At 39.2% G+C, this 22,655-nt stretch overlaps 6 protein-coding genes across 9 annotated transcripts; 3 read left to right on the top strand and 3 right to left on the bottom strand.

Annotated features, from left to right (window-relative positions):
• Positions 1–504: 504 nt before the first annotated feature.
• LOC126602509 (uncharacterized) lies at positions 505–3,975 on the bottom strand. Its single transcript, XM_050269409.1, has 9 exons — positions 3,368–3,975; positions 3,097–3,163; positions 2,882–2,910; positions 2,561–2,769; positions 2,273–2,391; positions 1,818–1,913; positions 1,663–1,738; positions 1,318–1,471; positions 505–869 (listed from the first exon to the last, which is right to left on the bottom strand). The coding sequence occupies exons 1-9, from the start codon at positions 3,548–3,550 to the stop codon at positions 711–713; spliced, it is 1,092 nt and encodes a 363-aa protein (XP_050125366.1). The 5' UTR covers positions 3,551–3,975; the 3' UTR covers positions 505–710.
• A 1,066-nt stretch (positions 3,976–5,041) lies between these two features.
• On the top strand, positions 5,042–9,738 carry LOC126602448 (E3 ubiquitin ligase BIG BROTHER-related-like). Of its 2 annotated transcripts, XM_050269313.1 has the most exons (7): positions 5,044–5,466; positions 8,002–8,341; positions 8,454–8,494; positions 8,617–8,658; positions 8,742–8,863; positions 8,953–9,061; positions 9,368–9,738. In XM_050269313.1, the coding sequence occupies exons 1-7, from the start codon at positions 5,206–5,208 to the stop codon at positions 9,413–9,415; spliced, it is 963 nt and encodes a 320-aa protein (XP_050125270.1). In that variant the 5' UTR covers positions 5,044–5,205; the 3' UTR covers positions 9,416–9,738. The 2 variants fall into 2 exon arrangements, with proteins under 2 accessions (XP_050125271.1, XP_050125270.1); XM_050269314.1 differs by lacking the exon at positions 8,953–9,061 and having other exon boundaries at positions 5,042–5,466.
• An 85-nt stretch (positions 9,739–9,823) lies between these two features.
• LOC126602446 (putative pentatricopeptide repeat-containing protein At5g08310, mitochondrial) lies at positions 9,824–12,995 on the top strand. The gene is made up of 2 exons (XM_050269310.1): positions 9,824–11,766; positions 11,872–12,995. Exons 1-2 carry the CDS (start codon positions 10,395–10,397, stop codon positions 12,729–12,731), a joined length of 2,232 nt encoding a protein of 743 aa, XP_050125267.1. The 5' UTR covers positions 9,824–10,394; the 3' UTR covers positions 12,732–12,995.
• LOC126602450 (uncharacterized) lies at positions 12,944–14,377 on the bottom strand. 2 transcript variants are annotated; one of them, XM_050269316.1, is made up of 5 exons: positions 14,134–14,377; positions 13,866–13,953; positions 13,577–13,785; positions 13,397–13,469; positions 12,944–13,272 (listed from the first exon to the last, which is right to left on the bottom strand). In XM_050269316.1, exons 1-5 carry the CDS (start codon positions 14,299–14,301, stop codon positions 13,115–13,117), a joined length of 696 nt encoding a protein of 231 aa, XP_050125273.1. In that variant the 5' UTR covers positions 14,302–14,377; the 3' UTR covers positions 12,944–13,114. The 2 variants fall into 2 exon arrangements, with proteins under 2 accessions (XP_050125273.1, XP_050125274.1); XM_050269317.1 differs by having other exon boundaries at positions 13,866–13,950; positions 14,134–14,376.
• A 901-nt stretch (positions 14,378–15,278) lies between these two features.
• LOC126602447 (adenine DNA glycosylase) lies at positions 15,279–19,290 on the top strand. 2 transcript variants are annotated; one of them, XM_050269311.1, is made up of 7 exons: positions 15,282–15,928; positions 16,039–16,098; positions 16,904–17,023; positions 17,123–17,220; positions 17,427–17,959; positions 18,542–18,639; positions 18,982–19,290. In XM_050269311.1, the coding sequence occupies exons 1-7, from the start codon at positions 15,497–15,499 to the stop codon at positions 19,081–19,083; spliced, it is 1,443 nt and encodes a 480-aa protein (XP_050125268.1). In that variant the 5' UTR covers positions 15,282–15,496; the 3' UTR covers positions 19,084–19,290. The 2 variants fall into 2 exon arrangements, with proteins under 2 accessions (XP_050125269.1, XP_050125268.1); XM_050269312.1 differs by lacking the exon at positions 18,542–18,639 and having other exon boundaries at positions 15,279–15,928.
• On the bottom strand, positions 19,241–22,287 carry LOC126602449 (uncharacterized). The gene is made up of 8 exons (XM_050269315.1): positions 21,905–22,287; positions 21,771–21,844; positions 21,583–21,664; positions 21,067–21,117; positions 20,299–20,399; positions 20,037–20,190; positions 19,739–19,945; positions 19,241–19,493 (listed from the first exon to the last, which is right to left on the bottom strand). The coding sequence occupies exons 1-8, from the start codon at positions 22,028–22,030 to the stop codon at positions 19,389–19,391; spliced, it is 900 nt and encodes a 299-aa protein (XP_050125272.1). The 5' UTR covers positions 22,031–22,287; the 3' UTR covers positions 19,241–19,388.
• Positions 22,288–22,655: the final 368 nt, after the last annotated feature.

Below are 22,655 nucleotides of genomic sequence, written 5' to 3'. Positions count from 1 at the left end.
GCTTCCTTCATACATTGTTCCACTCTAAAGAGCTAGTATCATCTCTTCGTTATTAAAAAAATAAAATTTCTCTCTGGATGGCACTGTTTAGAGCTTAAACATGAGGAAATTCAAACCATTTAAATTAAATTCGACTGTCCTCGTGAATTCGTTCCATTAACTCACCTCACACAAACCAGGGGTTCAGATCTCTATTTCTCTCTTTTAAACAGTCCGGATTTTCTAGTCTGTAGGCTTCGAACAATGAGGACCGGAGAGGATCCAAATTCGATGAAATACACATGGAATGACAAAATGTTAACCAATACAAGAAAAGGAAAACCTACTTAAAATCGTTAAGCTTTTGGTTTTAATGTCATGTACGATTCTATGTGCGTTTCTTCCACATGTTACTCATCACCCTTCGTCTATCTTTATTCATCCCTCCTTTTCCTGTAAACCTCTTTATTTCTATCAAGAAAATAAAAACCATAAAATAAAAAACGAAATAGTTATCAACGGACCTGAGTATAAAGCGTCCCTGTTATAGATTTATGGGAAAAAAATATGTGCCCTCGATCTCACTAATTTAGACGGCTGCCCAACTTGTGACTATCGCCCAGAAGTAGTGAGATAAGCATCAAAGTAAACAGGTTACAAGACACCTTCGTAGTTGATGCATCCATTTATGTGTACTACAGCTTGTTACCTATGAATTATGATATATAATTCTACTCAGAAGTGAAGGTTTCCTTGGAAGCAAGCTCTGACTCTAAGAATAGATGAGCTGATGCTTCCCAAAGCTCCTCCCCAAGTTTGGCATTGTATGAGAGCACAGAGGAATCGACGGTCCTACCCTTTCCTCCAAAATAATATACTCCAGACGTTTCCTGAAATTGACAGAGAATAGCTAAGATAAGAGTCCATTTGATGTTCTGAATTGTTACTTCTCACTGAACAACTCAATTTCAGGAGTGAGGATGTATATCAAATTATCAATTTAATCCAGAAAATGAAACATTACGCGCCTATCAAACGCCAGAAGAACTAATACTCAAATCAAGGACGTCACCACTCAAACCACCAGATTTCTAGTTATGCGCATTGACTAAAACCTTTGAAGTGCCCAAAAATAAAATGACGCGTACTTTAGTATTCATTGCATAAGACGAAAAACAAATTGCAGCAGTATTAGAGCACTGGAAATGAAATGTATTTGTTTTGGGCTAGATCTTGAGATGGTTTGACTGAAAATTTGCGACACCTTAGGACAAACAATCAGTGGCATTCATATTCACAAGAGCAAGCTGCAAGGACTTAGAATGAGGAGAAACTTACTGGTGGGGAGAGTGCTGCGTCAAGAATGGAACAAACTCCATTCTCAGGTGACTGCAAAAGGCCCAGAAGTTTCAAAACTATGAAAGCCAGACTGGATAGGCATGAGGGTACCTCTCGCATGATGTTAGTTTCCACAACTCCAGGATCTACAGCACTTCAAAATCATACAAAACCATAACTAAAATCAAGTTTTAAAACCAAGTGTCAAATGCATCAATCCCAAAAAGTCCGATTCAACGTCCGATAATAATCAGAGACAGTAATTGACTCCATTGGCATCTTTGCTATTAAGAATTCTGCTTACACCTTTCAGGAAAGGAAATAGGAGAAAGTGTGAGCACATACATGACAGAGACCTGACGTGATATATCCTTCAAGCCACATTGCCGGTGAAGCTCATAGGAGAAGAGCAGGAGGAATACTATCAACAAAAGGGGCTTGTTCAAATTAGAATAGAGAGAGGATTGTTTAGGGTATCTTATATGGAAATCATAGCTTACATTTGGAACACTCGTAGACATGAGCAAATGGGTATTGCTTTGGTCTGCTGAAGCACTTCCCAGATACAGTGTCCTTGTTAATCTGTATATTCAAAACTGAAGAGAAGAACCAATAAGTTTTTTTATCAAACAACACACACACAGAGCGCAAATCAACAAGACTAGAAAGTTTAGAAGCCAATTTTTCATCCAAATTTCCCTATCAAAATATTTTCATCCAAATTCCAGCAAAATTCAGAAACAACAGGATAAGCACTCTTATTACAGCATATCCTGCCTTGCAAGTTGCAACTTATTCATTTCCTTCCATTTTCTTTTGTATTTCCAGAATTGGGCAAACTGCATTTTCCAAAAGCATACTAATTTTGCTATAGCGAAGGTTTTGTGGATGCATAGCCCGATTCAATAAATATGAATGCAAAAGGTTGAAGTGCACATATTGGAAAGATTCTTACCACTTCGGTGTGTGAAGGACGTGACATTCACTATACGAGAAGGAACTGGGCTGTTTCTGAGAAGTGGTAATAATAGTTTGCTCAGAAAGAATGCACTTAAGTAATTTGTAGCCATCATCCTGGAATGACAAAAAGAAAAGGCGAAATTATCAGCCAGCAATGCACGATTGACGGGAAAGCGGATGCAGGGCAACTTCCAAGTTCCAAGTGCCATATTGAAATGTCAATTATTGTAAGGAAACAAATTCTTAAAGAAGAAGATAGACGAAAGAAAAACAAAGTTATTACTGATCATAGCCTTGAGAGGTGAGTCTAGATGAAGTTGCAAGTATCCCCGCGTTGTTGATGAGGAGTTGGATGGAAGGGTGCATCTCTGAGTTAGAAAGCCACTGCTGTAGGGAGGCTTTAAACAGGAGAAGTGAGTGGAAGGATGCGACGTCAACCTCAAAAGCTTTGAGATGTGCATTCTCATTCTGAGTTTTGATGTCCATTATCGTCTGACACAAACAAATCAATATCAGGAAATGGATTTAAGAAATTTACAACTACCCAAGAAAGCAGAAAGTTATGTAAAGCAGAGGGAGGCAGCAAAAGCTTAGAACGACCTACCTTTGCTAACAAGTGGGATGAACGTCCAACTGCACGCAGAGAGGAATGGAGAATGAGCTAAACATGCATCCTTACATTCTTATAAAGTTATGAACAGACTCTGCATATATTGGATGATATATTCTCTATTGCAAAATAAATGACAAGTTACCAGTCTAGGCTCTAATCTAGCAACATGATTGAGTGATTCAAACAAACAAGATGAATATGAATACCGAGAACCACGAAGAAACCGCGGGCGGAGAGAGCATGGGCAGCAGCCGCACCCAATCCAGACGTAGCCTGCGTTAGTATCAATGAGACCGAAACACTTAGACAATGCAATTGAAGAAGAAAATGAACAAGGCAGTGGACTTACACCAGTGATAACGCAGACAGGCCTAAATCCCGAAGGCGAAAAATGAACAAGGCAGTGGACTTACACCAGTGATAACGCAGACAGGCCTAAATCCCGAAGGCGAAAAATGAACAAGGCAGTGGACTTACACCAGTGATAACGCAGACAGGCCTAAATCCCGAAGGCGAAGTCGAAGGCGATGATTTGGAAGGACGAGAATTGGAATTGGGTTGCAGAAAGAGCTTCCAGTAGGAGATGAGGAGACAGAATGTCCAGAGCACCGCCATTCTCCAGAATTCCATGGACGTTACAAATTCCAATGCCGCTTTCATCTTCTTCTTCTTCTTCTTCTTTCACTTTCTAGTACTAAATACCCTCTTACAAATTGACAATAATAAATATTAATGGGGATTGGGGAACAAATCAAATCAAATCAAATCAAATCAAATCAAATAGACCGAGCGAGGGAGCTGAATGAATGCTCATCTTTGAGTGCTGCTGCTGCGTATTCAGTAGTCGTCGTCGTCAGATTCGGCTGTCGTAAGTCCGCAGCGGCCAATCCTCAACGACTCAGAGAGACTGCTCTATGCTCTATGCTCTACCCTCTCTAGCCTCGCCGGCGGCGGCAGTGGAGACTGAAGAGTCGGAGTCGGAGGGTTGATGCATGCGCAGGCAAACAAGCGCCCAAGCACCACAACTTCTGTTTCGAATTGCAGACTTCCTTTAGTCAAATTCAAATGTGGATAACATGCTTCCTGCCAAGTGGTGTAATTGGTTCTTTTAAGATTTATTTTATTTGAAAAAATTGAATTATAATTTGCATAATTTAAATGAATGAAAAAATTAAATAAAGAAATTTTTTAATGTCCCGATAACATGACCCGAAATATGAAGGGTGTGTTGGGATTTTAATATCTGATACGTGGACCAATGGTTCACACGATATTAAATTAATTTGTTAAGAATAAGAGTTCACTGCAGTAGCTTGCTATTGGTTTCTCGTGCGTCACCCAAACGTTGCACTACAGTTGGGGCCTAGCGCACTCCACCAAATCTAGTTTTAATTTTTACAGTTTATGCTCTGTTAAACTTCTAATTCAATTACATGATTCTAGTTCAAGTAAAAAAAAAAAAGAGATTTCTTAGTGGTTTTAAAAATTCTTGAATTTCGATAGAGTTTATTAATTTCTAAAATTTTATATAAAATTTAAGTGAATTCTCTCAAATTCTCAATAAACAAGATGAGATTTGAGAATATTAAAGTAAATTATTAAATTTCTTAATTCTCTTAAATCTTTCAACTGTTTAGGGTATTTTAAAATTAGTTTTTAATTAAATACAATGCTGGTGATTAGCAAAACGTTGGTAAAAAAACTGAAATGCCTCTTGCCTCCCAAAAAAAAAAAAAGACTGCCTGCCGAAGTCTCCTAAAACAATACACTTCTACACAATTCTATAATAAATGTCATATCAGATTTCATTAGTGTTTTTTTTCTTTCCTTTGTGTGAAGATTTTGATTAGTTTTTTATTTAAACTTTTGTTGGGACTTTTCACACCCGACTCAATGGCTTCAACACCCAACCACAAGCTGATGACACAATAAAAAAGAGTAATTTATGAAATTTTTAAAAAATTAAATACCAAAGGTGTTGGATTTGAAATTTGTTGTCGTAGAAGTCAGATTTGTGATCAGGAATGTTGAAATGCATCTGTGAGTTTTACCAGTTTTATAAATGAATGAATAACCGTGACTTGACACTGTTGTCCCTCTTAAAAAATAATAATAATAATAAAAAAAAAAAAACAAAAGGGTTCAAACACCCACGACTCTTTGGCTTGGAACAGTATCCGGATCCGGCTATTTGAGATTCTTGAAATATTCTGCGATTCATCGCCGTCTCCTCTCTTATCCCACTCTATCAATTTGGATCTCTGTACAGTTAATTCCAATTTGTTCGACTTCTCTCTCTGAATCCATAATAATCCATGGAGAATGATGACGTCAAATTGGGGTCTGCCGGCGGACTCAAATCCAACAACAACAACAGCGTCGTCGAACAAGAACAAAACCCCTTGAGAGAATGCGAAGAAGGAGAAGGAGAAGAAGAAGTAAGCAGTGAGCCTTCGCAGGAAGAGGAGGTGGATCCTCCCTCCTCACCTCCTGTTCCTCAACCTTCAAGAACTCCCTTCAGTAATCTCAGTCAGGTCGATGCTGACCTAGCCCTTGCTCGAACCCTCCAAGAACAGGTATTTAATTCTCTTTGCATATTGATTTGCTTGCAAACAAAGGATTCATGTTCCACTCGTTTTTGCTTCGTTAGCAATAGGAGTTGGCCTTCGAATGTTATCTCGGTACTTGTTTGATACCCACCACAATTTTGTTTCCTCTTTCGTTCACTCAGTGATCAATGGAAATTCCAGTGCGGATTGATTCCGATCATCAATCTCCATCCGGAGAACAACTTTTCGGTTTCCGTTGTAAATTTTGAGCTTGTTATGTGATATTCTTGTCAGCTCAATTTTTGCTCCTACTATTGGAGGGGGCAAGGTTTCATCCTATGAACCTCGGGTTCGCTCATCCTAAAACTCCACTAGCACCTCCATCCACACCATCCTAAATCGTCTTAATGCGCCTTGCAATCGGCAGCTTAGAGGCTTTCATGTTGATAGCATCATGTGGGGTAGTGAGAGAGTGAGGGGGTTGATCGGGTAGTGAGAGAGGATAAAAACGTATGTTGATGAAGAATAGGTGGGATTAGAGGAGACGATCGGTCAAGGAAATTGGGATTGAATTTGGTTTGCAGGGAATCAATTGGTTCTTAGTGAAACCCTTTTGTTGGTTTCCTTATCTTTTCATTGAAAAGTTTTTTCCTTTTTTGTCTGTGAGTTCAATTGTTTAGATCTACCCAAATCATATTGCAAGGCAGATTCCTTTTAGTTTGTGTTAGGGTGTTCTTCAGCTCTTTGGAGTGGTTTCTGCTTCTTTCCACTTTTTAATATATATATAGAGGGTAGTGCTATTCACACACCCCTTTTTACCTTCCACACACCCTTGTTAACTTTATCCATTAATCTTCTTCAATTCATTCGATCTGACGGACATAAATTGAGAGGGGCGTGTGAGAGGTAAAAATAGGTGTGTGGTTAGCACCACTCTATATATATAGTTCAATTGTTTAACATTCATTATCTCTTGATGATTATATATGCCCTTTCCTCTCTATTCAATCTCATCAAAGGACACACTCACTTCCCTTTGAGTGGAATCAAAGAGTCCAACATTTAGCACAATTTGATTGTGGAGTGGTTCTATCATTAGCTTTAAACTTTCTTGCAGACTAGCGCCCAAATTCTTTTGTGCATGACAGTGTGTTTTGGAGACCCTGCTTTGTTGGGGTTTAATGGTAGGGTTCGTTTGGGACTCCTTATCACATTCCACAAGCAATGCCAAACAAGTCTGTCATTGGGTTTAGGAGTTTGTGTCTGTGGATAGGTAAGGTGGTGAGCTATGGTGCTGGGTGGGCATGGTGATGTGGTGGCGGAACTTATTGAACAAGCTAGCCTGAACTTAGGGATTGCAGAAGTACAAAAAGGGAGTATTAAAATTGTCCCCTTGAACATTAAATCGAACCACATCTTTGAAAATGATGGTCCTCTATCAATCTTCCTCTTTGTATTCCTTTTAGGTTCTTGCCTAGGGGTTGGGGATGAAAAATCCATGTTTACAATTTCCCTTCTCTTATGTTTTTCCTATTCACAAACAAATATTTGAATGTTGTTTTCTGAGGATTTGACCTTTGCTAATTACTCATCAATTGCCTTCCTTTTTGCTTTTGTAATCTTGACTCAAAGCTTCAACTCTCGGTGAAAGTTCTGATTTATAACTGTTATAATTGATTAAACAAAAAGAATTTGGAAGGAAAAGGAGGATATGTTGTTCAGGTACCAAATTGATGCAGGACATACAAGGTGAGTGTTGCTTTGAGACGTGGTGGGCTTTATACGGCAGAAATTTTGTTAATCAAGAGAGGTTTAGAGAATGAAACAATCTAGGGTTGCTGTAAGTTAGAGCAAGTAGATAGATGGAGAAGAACGTAGAGAGAGAGAGAAAGAGAGAGAGAGGCAAAAACAGTTTCCCCAACAAATCCTTAACTGTGATTTATTCAATCTCCTTTTGGCTTACAAAGCCGTATTTATAGGCTTCAAATAGACCTTTCAATGACTTCTAAACATAGCAAAAAGGTCATTAAAGCCGCAAAATACTTAATTAGATATTGCACAAATATAAAAAGACTCATCAAATACAAAATGCATTAGATGGTAAAATATTGTAATTTTGCTAGGAGCCAAATAAATGCTCGCAATAAAGCTTCATATATGCTCAAAAGGAGAAGCAGCTTATTATCAACTCTTTGAATTTTTTTATTTTTTTATTTTTTTGTCTTTTATTTTTTATTTTTTATTATTTTTTATTATTTTTGGGTGTGGCAATGGATATCAACTCTTAGATTGGGTGCTTGACTTATTTGCTTATTTTTCTGTTTCGTATTACTCGTAGACAATTGTTGACATTTCATGTTACACCAAAAAGGACTTATTGTTAGATTTGGTCGAAGGAAGGATATTTTTCTATCAAGCTATAGCTATTGCATCATTCAATCTTTATGTGAATGCTGTTCACTGTCAATCTTATCTGTATGTGATCTTGGTTGTTTTTTGGAGAGATTTTGTTTGATCTTGTTGTGCATGCAATCTGATTGCCGTTGTTTGGCTATTGAGTAGGAAAGGGCATACATGATGCTACGAATGAACAATGTAGACAGTGATTATGGAAGTTGGGAAGCTGGAAGTTATGTGCATGAGGATGAGGATGATTTCAATGAATTTGACGACGATACTGATGATAATGATGACGAGGAACAAGATGATGAAACTGAGGTTGACAATGATGAAGATGCATTTGATGTGCATGCTCATGATGATGCTGGAGAGAATGACAACCCCAGTGTCGAATATGATCCGGCTGTTTTTTCAAGCGATGAGGCCTATGCAAGAGCCCTGCAGGATGCTGAAGATAGAGAGATGGCTGCTAGACTGATGGCACTTGCTCGGATTAATGATCGTGAGTGCTTGTGACTGTTAAGAGTTGTAGTGCTCGTTTTATGATATCACTTTTTTGAAGTCCTTGAAATTATGCAATAGTTGATGTTTCTGTTATCTTATTTTGTTTTCAGGCGAAGTTGAGGACATAGAGGAACATGGTGGTAACTCTCAGGTAATAAGTTGTTACTTGTATGCTGAGAATGAGATTAGTATGATGACTGAGACTCTTCTAGAAGGCATTAGCAGTTTGCTGTTCTGTCTGCGTCATGTTTCTCATCTACTTTTGGTTTGTAGGATACATGGGATGAGGTTGACCCTGATGAACTTTCATATGAGGTAAGGTGGTTCTAAATTTTAATGCTTCCAGTGGTGCATTTACTTTATGGCTTGTTTCCATGACTTTTATATAACTATATCAGGAGTTACTTGCATTGGCTGAAGTTGTTGGAACTGAGAGCAGAGGGCTTTCAGCTGATAATATCGCCTCGTTGCCTTCAGTAAGCTACAAGACAGGAAGTGGTCAGAATGGGAGCAATGAGTCGTAAGCACTAGCAAATTCCGTAGTTTTATGTACTTTATAGAGTGTTGTGTGTGCTCTTTCTTTTAAAGTTTTTCTTACTTCTGTTTAAGGTGTGTCATTTGTCGGTTGGACTACGAGGATGGTGAAAACTTGACATTACTATCTTGCAAACATTCCTATCATTCTGAGTGCATAAACAATTGGTTGACAATTAACAAGGTATGATTTTGAAAGTTCATGTTTTCTTTTCACTTCCAATTCAATGGTGCTTACTCTGTACTATAATCTGTTCATGTAGTTTATAACATCTTCATTCTTTCCAAAATACGTGTGGCTATGGTTTAAGTTTGTATCATGTTGTACTCACGTTTTTGGCTGTACTTTGAAAATTTCCGTAATTTGTTTGCTTTTAGTTGAGGCATTGTGATTTCTTATTAGGTTGTCACGTTGAAATTGTGTTTGCATGTATGCTTGTGGATAGAGAAACAAAAACAAAAAGGAAATTCACTTGCTCTGTTACTGCAGGTCTGCCCTGTTTGCAGTGCTGAAGTTTCCACATCTGGAAACAGCTAGCAGAATTTACGGACCATCTTTTGCTTGCAAATCAGAACGACCATTTGCACAAGTCGGTGCACAAGGGTTACAGTAGAGCCCTTGTACTCTTACTCATATTGTGATCTCCTTCTCGCGCGAAAATGTTCTGTCCAACCGTTAAGATTAGATTACAATGCTTGTATAATATGAGAGACACTCTGGTGTAAGTTCTCTGGTTTATCCTTATGATACAAGATGATGGTGAATTAATTTCTCCAGTACTTTTCCATTTGTTGTTGAAATTTGTAAACTTGCAAGTTTTCTGGATTTACCCTTATGATAAACTCTGATTCTTCTCTTTACGGGCATGCTTGTCGATTTGTTTGTATGTATGCATGAATGTGTTAAAGGCGGGCAATGTCGATAGTAGCTGCGAGTTGAACACGCACACACTTGTCGATTTCGTACTATTTATTTTATCGAACTCATCTCGTGTTTTCATTATTTTGCTGATTTTGTTGAACACGCAGTATCCTACTACTCTTATTGACTTTGAGCGTCCGCTTTTATACATTAGCGAAAGCAACCCCTGCAAGTGCAACATCGAAAGTTTGTAAACAGGACGTTCTATCTTTCTTAAAGACTCGGGGACATTTTTACTCAATTTGCTTCAAATTTCATCCTTGTGAGAGTAGAAAACGATTGACCCGTGCGAGAATAGAAACCTGAAACCTGATAATGTAGATAATGATTTTACGGTCTAAGGATTTGTTTGGAAGTTTTTTTAAAATAACTGAAAACGTTTTTTGTGAGATTGTTTATTTATTTATTTATTTTTTTTTTCAAATGCACTTTTCATGCTTTTTGCAGCATTTTCCCTTCCACTCCCCGGGGAAGCAAAACATATGTTTTGTTGTTGCAGCAGAATTTTCTCTCATTCGCATCAGCAGACTATATTTACGAGATGACAGTGGCATCGTCATCATAGCCGTTTGGTTTCGCTGTTTGAACAAAATAAATGGCATTATTATTGCCAAGAATCTCAAAAACCCATCGAAATCTGTGGAAATCAACGCCGCCGCGGCCGCCGCCCATCATCTTCTCCAAGCAGCTCACAGGCAAAGCCTGCTCAAATCATTATGCTAGTGATACTGACACCGACCCTTCTCTCGTCAGCGCTCTCATTTCCATCTTCACCAAGCGACCCTTTTCCCCGGACGACCCGGAGTTGAAGACCCTCGCTCCACGACTCACCACCAAAGCTGTCGAAAGTGTGCTTAATGGCCTCCGGAGTTGGAAAACCGCCCACGTCTTCTTCACCTGGGCACCCAACCAATGCGGCTACACGCACAACTGCTATACTTACAATGCCATGGCGTCTCACCTATCACGTGCTCGACAGAATGCCCCACTCAGAGCTATGGCTATGGAAGTTGTGAGTTCCAACTGTTCTCTCACTCCTGGGGCTCTGGGATTCTTTCTAAGATGTTTAGCCAGCGTAGACTTGGTTCAAGAAGCTAACTTTTTCTTTGATCAAGTCACGGCCAAGGGTCTTTGTGTTCCGAATAGTTATAGCTATAATTGTTTGTTGGAGGCTATATCTAAATCTAAGTCCAACTCAATTGAATTGCTTGAAATGAGATTGCAAGAAATGCGAGATTCCGGGTGGGAATTCGGTAAGCACACGCTGACCCCGGCGTTGCAGGTCTATTGCAATGCAGGCAAGTTCGAAAAGGCTTTAAATGTTTTCAACGAAATGTATGAGAGGGGGTGGGTTGATGCCCATGTCATGTCCATCTTGGTGGTGTCTTTTAGCAAGTGGGGCGAGGTGGATAAGGCTTTTGATTTGATTGAAAGAATGGAAGATCACAAGCTTGGATTGATTGAGAAGACATTTCATGTTCTGATTCATGGGTTTGTGAGGCAGTCCAGAGTGGACAAGGCCCTCCAATTGTTTGATAAAATGCGCAAGTCAGGTTTTGCACTCGACATTTCTCTTTATGACGTACTGATTGGAGGACTCTGTAAGAATAAAGAGCTCGAAAAAGCCTTGTCTATGTATTCGGAGATGAAGGCGTTGGGAATCCATGCTGATGCTGGGATACTAGCAAAGCTCATACCATCCTTTTCTGATGAAGTGGAAATGATGCGGGTACTTGAGGAAGTCCCAGGAGATTTAGATGAAGAGGATATGCTTTTGCTTTGCACTTCCGTGTTGAATGGTCTTACTAATATCGGCTCCATTGACAAAGCTTATCAACTTCTTCAGGCAATGATGCAATACGAATCTGATTCTGAAGGTGGGGTAGATAAGATCCTTGTAGTTATGAAAAGGGTTCGTCCCGTCACAACTAATTTTGAAATTGTTATTGACGGTCTACTCAGGTTTGGTAAGTCTGACATGGCCTTAAGCCTTTACAAAGATATGATTCAGATCGGCTGTAAACCAAATGTATCAATTTATAACAATTTGATTGATGCACTGTGCAATTCAGATAGATTGGACGAAAGTTATAAGCTTCTGAGAGAGATGGAGCAGTCAGGACTTGAACCAACACATTTTACCCACAACTCTATATTTGGGTGCCTCTGTAGAAGACAGGATGTTGTAGCAGCCCTTAACCTAGTGAAGGAGATGCGTGCTTGTGGACATGAACCATGGATAAAATATTCCACCTTGCTTGTGAAGCAGCTGTGCAAACATGAAAAGGTAGTTGAAGCTTGTAATTTTCTTGATAACATGGTTCACGAAGGTTTTCTCCCTGATATAGTTGCCTATTCTACGGCTATAAATGGATTGGTCAAAATTCAAGAAGTAGATCGAGCTGTGCAGCTGTTCCAGGATATCTGTGCTCATGGCTGTTGTCCCGATGTAGTTTCTCATAATATATTGATAAGTGGGCTTTGCAAGGCCAAAAGAGTTTCAGAAGCTGAATCTCTTTTGGATGAGATGGTGATGAAAGGTCTTGTTCCCTCTGTTGTAACCTACAATCTGCTGATTGATGGATGGTGCAAAACTAGTCATGTTGAAAAAGCGATACTTTGCCTTTCCAGGATGTTTGGTGAAGACAGAGAACCAAATGTGATTACCTACACAACATTAATAGACGGGCTGTTCAATGCTGGAAGGGTCGATGATGCTCTTGCGCTTTGGAACAATATGGGAAAGAAAGGATGTGCTCCGAATAGAATTGCTTATATGGCTCTCATTACGGGTCTTTGCAAGTGTGGCAAACCTGATGAGGCACTGGTTTATCTTCGTGAGATGGAAGAGAAGGAAATGAAACCTGAGATTTTTGTATATGCAGCAGTAGTAAGTGCTCGTCTCTCTGAGCTAAACCTACCCCGACAGTGAAGATATTGGATGTTCTAATTTGTTTCAAATCTGGAGAACTAAGTCATTGCGAAGAGGGAGGCTGATAAATTTCCCCTGGAATGGTTAGTAACTGAAGCTGCAGGTGAGCTACTGCTGTTCAAACTATATAATGTGGATTAACATTATGGTTACCGTTACGCGCTTTGTTTTCTAGCCCTGTAGCTGTTTTAATAGATATTGTTTATACTGTATTTTGGAATTTGGATGGTAATTTTATTGGAATTCGGAGGTATCAAAGTTCAACTGCCCTGAGTAATCAGCGACAATGTCTCAAGCTCTGAAACTCCTTTTTCCTTGGTAAACTCATCATAGCCTCTGAGCATCGACTGAGTTCGACAATGGACTTTCAAATATATTTGAAACTAATCTAATTTCCAGACAGGAATGATTCCTTGAGCGGCTAAACGCTTTTCAACCCAAAAGACAATATGTTTTGCTGTGATTTTCTTCTCATCAACGAGAAAAGGCTCAACAGTGCTCGCTTCTGAGCCATACGAAGACAGCGAAAACCCCTTTGGACCTGCATGCATACCATATTCTGCTAATTTCAGTTTTCTGTAAATTCATTCGTTAAACTCTGCCCAACCCATCAATGAATAAGTTGAAGACTTGACATTGTTGACAATGCAAGAGGCAAGAGGTACCTGCGAGGACTCCACTGGGAAAGAAGACCCAAAACGAGTAGGGATTGCCCTTCTTTATAAAGGAACCTTCCAGCTGTAGCACGTAGAACACGTCAATTCGAGAACAATTATAAATGAAAATGCTATGAACGAAGAAATGAAGGTTGAAAGACAATTAGTATATACAGGTACTGAGCTGACCCTGTTGTCTTGAAAACAAAGCTCAATATTAGAGAGTTCATCTTGAGTTTGGAGTATTGCTTTCAATGGCGGGATAACGTCCTCCTCCATCATTTGAGGCAACGCCTTCACTGGAGCTTTCGCTGCAACTTTAGGCTTCGCCGGAGCTGCTGCTTTTTGATCAGCTGTTTTAACCTCCTTCGTACTTGGATCAGCAGCATCAGCATCAGCTAGTACGTAAACGGGGCAAAAAGATGTAATCACAAGGCAATGAATCCCTGCCATACATTGTGAAAATAGAGCAACTCACCAGTGGAAGTGGATGATTCTTGCAAAGCAGACCAGGCAATGTTTCTTTTTCTTTGAGATGCTACCACTTTACTTTTCATCATCTCCTGCTAAACAGATGAAACATAACATCCTTTTTGTTAGGGTTGGTCTCAAAGTTAAGCCTATGATCGACGGGAAATGATTTCTACGCACCATTTTTCGCACATACAAGTTTGGCGAGTTTTTTAAAATGCGTAAGTTTGTTGAATGGTAAAAGACAACCAGAAATAGCAGTACTCGGTACTCACATGGTTTGAGGTCTTCCTTCGGAAAGGAAGGCGGGCTGATGACTTGGGGAGAGCTGAGAACTCTGCCAAATGCTTTCCATTTGGCTGTCGTCGTCGTCGACATTGAAAAGCATGAAGCTGAACCTGCAGAGGAGATGGTTTGGGCAGAGAAAGAATAGCCGAAGCCATGCTTGCTTGCTTGGTGATCAATTTAGAGCTTAATTCGCCACTGAAATAAAACCATCGTCTCTTCTCTTGGCCTATCATTCAACGAATGGCTGAGATTGAAGCTCTTCCATTTTCTCTCATCTCGCTCTCTAACAAGTCCCAAATTCTCTTTTGGGCCTTTGGGCCTGGCCCTCATTTTCTTAGTGGCCCGATTTACATTTTGCGTATTTATTCAACTAAAAGACGAAACCTTGCGTTTGCGTTTACCCTTTTTTCAAACAAAAAATGTACCATCCAAGAGAACTTTAACGAAAAGTTCTTGGTACTGTTCAGTTTAATGAAAAATCATATTTTTACTTTAAAAAGTCAATCCTGGTACTATTCACTTACAACATATTTTTATCATTTTCGTTAAAACTCAAAGTTTTCAAACCATTTTCATTAGTTTTTCTTTTTTAAAATTCAATAGGCAACAGAATTCTTGTTGTAAGTTTGGATGCCATGTTGGTAAAATAGTTTATTTACATAGATAGAATAGTTTCTTACTATTGTGCCACATCATCTCGTCTGTAGAAAGTGAATGAAAGTCGGTTATATTTTTGCCTATATAAAGAAGCCATGCTAAGACTCGGAATAGACCCAAAAAAGCCAACTTTACCTTTTCCCTTGTCAACAACAAAGCGCAAACAACAGACATATTGTTTAGTTTCGTAACATAAAAGGATTGCTAGTAAAAAGAGGAAATGAGTGATACTGATATTATTACTTTCAATTCTTTTCTTTCGTGGTGTTGTGTGTATTGTGATCACACGGAGCTCTTTATATAAGACAACACCCGTGATTAACCAAACATACAAAATGATTACACTTTTGAAAGCACCACACAACAACTATTCCCTGCTATTCTCAAGTCTCCTTGGCATTCATTCATCTTCACAATTTTACATCTATCTCTCATATCTAAAACAAATAAAATAAAGATAGCAAGACAAATTTGGTTTCAAATTAAAGTAGAAACAAATTCAATTTAATATTGGAGTCCGTCTGTCTGTCCCTCCCCACGGACCTCTCTCTGCACTGTGCGGGCGTCGTTCGGCTCCTTTGATTTGAATCCCAGTTGCCTTTCCTTCCCTGTATTTAGGTTTTCACAACGGCACAATATTTGCTGCATGCCGCGAGCCCCCCACAGGCACTAGGTGTAGTTAAAATCGACGTCATGATTTCGGACAGGACCAGGAGCAAGAGTAGCAGCCGGAAGAAGAAGGATATGGGGAATGCATTTGTTGTTGTTCCCGATCAAAAAACAACAACCAAAAGAGCAGCACCGGCGTCGCAAAGACAAACGCAGAGGCGACGGCAATCGGCCAAGGAAAAGGAAGTACAAGTCATCGAAGACATAGAAGATTTGTTCAGCCAAGAGGAGACCCAGAGAATTAGGAAGTCTCTGCTGGAATGGTACGGCCTCAACCGCAGAGAGCTCCCGTGGAGAGAAGTGGAAGCTGGGGAGGACCTTGAGATAAGAGCCTACAGGGTGTGGGTCTCGGAAGTGATGCTGCAACAGACGAGGGTTCAGACTGTTATTCAGTACTACCACCGTTGGCTGCTCAAATGGCCCACCATTCACCACCTCGCCCGGGCTTCTCTTGAGGTCACTTTCTTTCCCATTAACTTCCCGAAAGTTCCAATCTTTTTGCTTCACATTTGAATTTTTGAAATGCCAAAGCAAAAACAAAAGCAATCCAATCTTTTGTTTTGCAGGAGGTGAACGAAATGTGGGCAGGCTTGGGCTACTACCGACGCGCCCGATTTCTTTTAGAGGTGCTTTCTCTTCATTCTTGTTTCGGTCAGCTGTTCTAAACTCCGCTAAAGGCACCACTTGAATCAGTGTTAATTTGTGTGATATGAAACCTAAGATTATAATCCACTCAAGAAAGCTGTGAGGTGGAACACTTAGGATTTAAGATTACTTGTGTCCACATGATAGTATGTTGTCAATCCCTCAAGTTGCTAGTCTTATTCCGTTTAATTGAATTTTTCGACAAGTTGTTTACGCCTTTATGTAGTCAACTCATGTGTACCTACCCTCAGGGTTTAGGGTTTAGGGTTTAGGAAGTTGTTTATGCCTTTCTGTAGTCAACACTTGCGTAGCCCCCAGGGTTTAGGGTTTAGGGTTTAGGGTATGGCTGCTACCTTTGTATTGAGGTGTAGCACATGTTTATTCTTGTGTTTTCTCTTTGCATTGGTTTTTATTCACTTATTGTCATGTGAGATTATTAATATGGAAAACAAATAAACGGATTCAATCAAACCTTTGATGATCTTTCGTCACACTTGTTATTGACTATGAGTTATGAACTTATAATGATACTGAGACTACCGTCTGTGCAGGATTCCATCTTCATCTTGTATACTCTAGTTTTACAATGAAGGCCTTTGGACCTTTTCTTGTTCTAAAATTTTGTTGTTGTCAATGATCTCATTTGAAAATAATAAATCTCTTCTTATAACAAAGAAGTAACAATAAATTTGAAAATGACAGGCTGTTCTATTTTTTCGTATTTCTATAGAAAACATGCCCTGGTTTCAGTCTCTCTCTCTCTCGTTTTTTTTTTTAAATTGTTAGGGAGCTAGAATGATTGTTGCAGAAGGAGTTCAATTTCCTAAAACAGTTTCTCAACTACGAAAAGTTCCGGGAATTGGAGACTATACAGCTGGAGCAATAGCTTCGATCGCATTTAAAGAGGTGAGTAACTTCTCTGCTAGGTTTGAGTCGGACCCAAAAACAAATTTCTTTGATTTTTCTTTAATCAAGAAAGAGCATGTTCTAAGAGTTATCTTTCAGGTGGTTCCCGTGGTTGATGGAAATGTAATAAGGGTGATCGCTAGACTAAGGGCTATTTCTGCCAATCCAAAAGACTCTTTGACTGTCAAGAAATTTTGGTGAGCTCTTTTGTTTATGGAATCACTGCTTGTTCTTTTACAGGATTTGAAATTCCTTTTTAAAGGGTAACAAACTTTTGGACTTTTTAAAATGCTATCACATAGATGTGTATAAAATGCAGAAAATGATGTTAATGGATCAAATGCTAACTTATCTAATGAGAATGCTATCATCACTATCTGATTTTAACATGCGTGTGAAACAGGAAACTAGCAGCTCAGTTAGTTGATCCTTTCCAGCCTGGGGATTTCAATCAGGCCCTCATGGAGCTTGGCGCAACTGTATGTACCCCATTGAGTCCAAGCTGCAGCTCATGTCCTGCATCAGGCCAATGTCGTGCACTGTCAATCTCTAGGCATGATAGTTCAGTGCTGGTTACAGATTATCCAGTTAAGGTGGTAAAGGCCAAACAGAGACGTGATTTTTCTGCTGTATGTGTGGTTGAAATATTAGGAGATGAGGAACCATCAGATGGGCACCAAATCAACAATGGGTTTCTTCTTGTAAAACGACCTGATGAAGGGTTGCTTGCTGGCCTCTGGGAGTTCCCATCTGTCCTGCTGGCTGGAGAAGCTGACTTGGTCACTAGGAGAGAAGAAATTGACAAATATTTAAATAAGCATTTTAGACTAAACCCCTGCGACATAGTTTCAAGGGAATATGTTGGAGAATATGTCCATGTTTTCTCTCACATTCGTCTCAAGATGTACGTGGAATGGTTGGTGTTACATATAAAAGGTTTGATCTCCATCTCTTTCTCTTCTCACACTATTTAAGTATAAAAAAATGCTTATTTTGAAAAAATGAATTTGAAAGAATTTAATTTTAGCTATCTATATCATAACAAGATAAAAATAGGCAGATATCGTTTTGGAAACTTTATTGAATTGCAATTTGTATGTATAGCTGCATTTTCTACAGGGATATTTGCAGCTTCTCTGCATTAGAAATTAGAAACACCTAACATGGCAATTGGTAAATTCAGTGAACAGTCTGAGAAGGATTTGAGAAGCTGCTGTACATCATGTTTGCTAATTCATTAATCTTGAGTCACTGGAACCAAAACTATTAACCCGCACAAAAGGCATGGTAGTATAATCATGCACTGTGATTCTGGAGATATTATTATGGGAGTTTTAACGAAAAGTCCACTGTACTGTTCACTTTAACGAAAAACCGCATTTTTACACTAAAAAGTCAATCCTGGTACCATTCACTTTACCTTTTATTTTGTCCTTATTGTTAAAACTCAAAGTTTTCAAGCTCTTTTCATTAGTTTTCCTTATCCTTAATCGTAGTTTGCTTTTCATTGGCACGAAGGTGGGATGGTTAGCAAGCAGCTCAAAGAAACTGTGCCTTGGAAATGCGTAGATGCCAAGGTCCTTTCAAGCCTGGGGTTGACATCTGGTGTAAGAAAGGTGATGTCATACTTCAACATATCGAAGCTTCTGAATTTGCTATTTCGAAATCTAGTTTATACCAAAGAAGTGATTCTATCAGACATTTCTGGGTTCATTTTTCTTATTTGATTTAGTTTACGTTGTCGATTGATTCTTGTCAAAATCCACTTCAGAAAGTTTAAAACACTATACTAAGTAGCCTAGATATCATCCATGTTGAACTTGAATGCCGAATAAGCCAGTGGCACCAGCACCAGAAGAATATCATGAAATCGTAGTTTTTAGTATCTGTTCTAGTACAAACATTTGTGTTCTATTTATAAAAATGCGTTTGCACTCTGGTTTGTCATCCTGATGCAGGTTTACACTATGGTTCAAAAATTTAAGCGAGAACAGTTGCCATATGGTCCTGCCTTGGAAAGCAAGAAAACGAAACGATGCAAAGCGTCTCGAACAAAATAGAATGATCCTGGAGCAGGACATGCTGTAAATCATTTGAGGTATTGCCATTCTCAGCCAAGCGACTGCACTGCTTAGTTCATCTGAGAGCGGGCACTCGCACGTCATTGATTTACAAGAGAGTCACTTTTGTTGATTTAAATTTAAAGACATTCAAATCTGAAACAAGTAACCGGAGTACACGATAATATTACAAACACGCTTTGTATCTGCTTTGTGCATGAGAGTTTGTTACAAAAGCCCGCCACAGAAATCCAAACTACCGTTTGGTTCAGATCTGAAACAAGAACTCGAGTAGCAGGTAATATTTAGGTTCCTACATCGTAGGAGAATAAGCGCACTGCATTATGGTAACTTATTTCAGCAAGTTCTTCTGTGGTCATCTCTAGCAAAGATGCGACATAGATGAGTACCTGCCATTGAGAAACGATGTTCAACTTTAAAAGTAAATAAAATACACTACCCGTTTGTATACAGACTAACCATAGGGAACAAGCATCAAAACACACACCTACCGGTCCAAGAGATTCATGTAAAAAGATTTAATCACAAGGGTTTCGGGTTTGAACAATGGCCGTAGATTAGAAACTAGAATGACAACATAAACGAACATATTTAACATGGATAATGCGCAAGATTCGAGTTGTAAAACACATACATTGTGAATATTTGCTGGGTGATTTAGTGCTTCTTTTGGAAGTGTTAAAGCATCGCTTGCGCTAGCCACTGGAGCTGAGGAAATTTCTTGCGACTGGAGCTCTTTAGGGAAGGAAGCATCTCCTTCAACCAGATGTAGAGAACCTAACTCAGACTTTGGTAATGCATCAGGTGCATCTGTCTCCAGTAATATTCTTTCAGAAGGTACCTAGAAAAGAACAATTTATAACGAAAATCGGATCCAATAATGTCTAATGTATACAGACACACACACACGCCCAATCCAAATATGGAACTACCATCTTCAGCATCCTCTTTGCCTTGTTTACTTTCATGGACATGAGAAATCCAGAGAACGAAAAGTAAGCACCAAGACTGGCAAATTCAGGAACCATCTCAGCAGAACCTAGGTAAGAATGAAGAATCACGCCAGCAGGAAAAGGCCCTAAAGATCTGACAAGGAAATATACATGAGGCATTTATAGATGATTTACTTTGGATAAACCTCATAAATTACAAGCTATGATTAACATAATAGAGAAAACTGCAGCATCTATATACTTCATTATCTGAAGAAGGTCACCAAAAGCACAGACACAATGGATGGATGCTGGCCTTTTTAACTCTTTTGCAAGTTCAAGTTGTTGCCTGAATACATTAACCTGCAGTGGAAACCTTACACATTAACAATTTTAAGGACTAAATTGATCATTCTTTAAAAAAGAAAATGGTCATAAATAGAAGGGGAAAAAAAATTTAATCAGCCATTAAGATAATGAGTCATACAATGAAGCTTTGGGAGAGAGTAATTGATTCATACAATGAAGCTTCAGGAAAAAAAATTATCAAAAAGAAAATGAACTATAAGGGTATTAAGTTAATGACTCATACATTTGAAGCTTTGGGAGAGAGTAATTGAGCATAAAATGAGGCAAGAGACACGGTTATTAGACAATCAATTTGGATTCATGCCAGGGCGCTCAACTATGGAGGCAATTTATCTCTTAAGGAAATCAATAGAAGGTATAGACGTATGCAAAAGTTAAATAATTGTTATTTTTACTCTTTACATACATTTTATAAGAAGTTTAGAAAAGCCCAGAAACCCCTTTTTTTCAACTATGTTTCCTAGGGTGTTACATATAATAATAATAATTATTATTATTTTTGGAGAAAGAAACGAAATTTTCTTGCTTATGGCAATAAGATTACACAAGTGGTCAAGATATCCACAATGTACAAACAGAAAGCAAGTCATCCCACAATCCGATGAGAAGAGATGACCAACTTATATGAGCACTTCAAAAATTGGGTTTGAATGATAAGAACCTGATCCGTGAAATCGACCTTCTTCCCATGCGAACCTTTGTCCAAGCCAATCTGAATTTACACGGTTGTGTTAGAATTTAGAGGTTCCTTTATTCTTGTGTACAAAGATTTTGGAATATATAAAATCCACTATTGCAAAGAATAGAACTTCATGTGATCAAAAGAAATGATGACACATCAAAAGCTTAACCCATAAACGTCCTCATTAGATAGATAGCAAGGAAAACCCCTCAGATGGGGTAGCTAGAACTAATGAATGTTAAAACCATAAGTTCAACCCAAAAGCCAAGTTACATACATGTTGGTTACCTGAACTTTTTATCAAGATGAATTGAAATGTTTGGCGTTTCCCAATGAAATCAAAAGCTTTTGCAGCATAAAAGTAGGGATTATCAAAATGGAGCTCCTCACTTGGAGTCATTGATTAAAACCCGAATCGTACATTTGCATACAGCTAAACATAAGGTATCAAAAACAAACTAAGGAACAAAGAAAATTAAATGTTCATGTGCCAACCTCTCCAACTGCTGCAGAGGGCGTAGACTCGAAGAATTGTTTTAAAGTGTTAAGCCAATTCGGGGTCCTCTCTGCAACAAACCTGCACATATACAACATACCTTGAATCTCGATTCTCGACTCAAAAGAGAGAGAGAGAGAGAGAGAGAGAGAGAGAGAGAGAGAGAGAGAGAGAGAGAGAGATTAACCAGGGATGGAGACCGAAGCAAGGAATTACGCAAGGATAGGACTCCCCAAGCTGCTTGACCAAGTGCCAATCTTTCTGAAAGATAGTATTAGATTGGTGACTAAATTATTAGCAATAAGAAAAGGGAAAAGGTACCTCAGAGACTCCATTGACGGCAAAACGAACGACGCCAGAATCGAGGGTTGCCGCAATCAATTGGGGCGCCTTGTCGAAGATTCTTGGGTCTTGTAGGTGACAGTGCGCGTCAAACAATTTCATCATCTGCCTCTGCCGCCTTTCTCTGCTGCGAAATTGCAAATTGTCCCAGGTGCAGGTTGTTTTGGATAGCCGGACCGGAGTCACTGGATGGGTCTCTCCTCGCGCAAGTCGGTTTATTCGTTAAGTCAGCCACACGAGTACACCGTTGCGGAGCACGCCGTCAGTGATTACGGTTGACCCATTGAAGTGGAGCATAGAGAAGGCCTACGAGAGGAGAAAATCGAAGTCTTGGGCTTATGGGCCAGTCTAATGGAACTAATTGACAGAGCACCATCACAAGGATTAACATTAATCAGAGAGTATTTTTCAACCACCCGAGCAAGTTGACGTACGGAACAATTTTATGGCATGAAGCCCAGAGACAGGCCTACTCAGACACCAACTCCAAGCCACGCGTTTACCATGTCATCAACGAGAGTAGAGGTATATGAAAGGACGTAAAAGTTGTCAGACTTAGCGTTCGGGAAAATGCTCGGCCACTATTGGCCGAGAGAAGTGCTCGGTACATGTTGGCCCAAGAAACTTTGCAACTAGCCTTGGGCAAGTGACACATCACCTCCACACGTCGATCGGATAATGAAGAAGTGGCCAGCAAGTCGTTTCTACACTTAATTTAATGACAGAGCGG

Source organism: Malus sylvestris, chromosome 15, assembly GCF_916048215.2.
Source record: "Malus sylvestris chromosome 15, drMalSylv7.2, whole genome shotgun sequence".
Classification (NCBI taxonomy): domain Eukaryota; kingdom Viridiplantae; phylum Streptophyta; class Magnoliopsida; order Rosales; family Rosaceae; genus Malus; species Malus sylvestris.
Note: the sequence above shows the minus strand (reverse complement) of the source record. Positions and strands in the feature narration are given on the sequence as shown.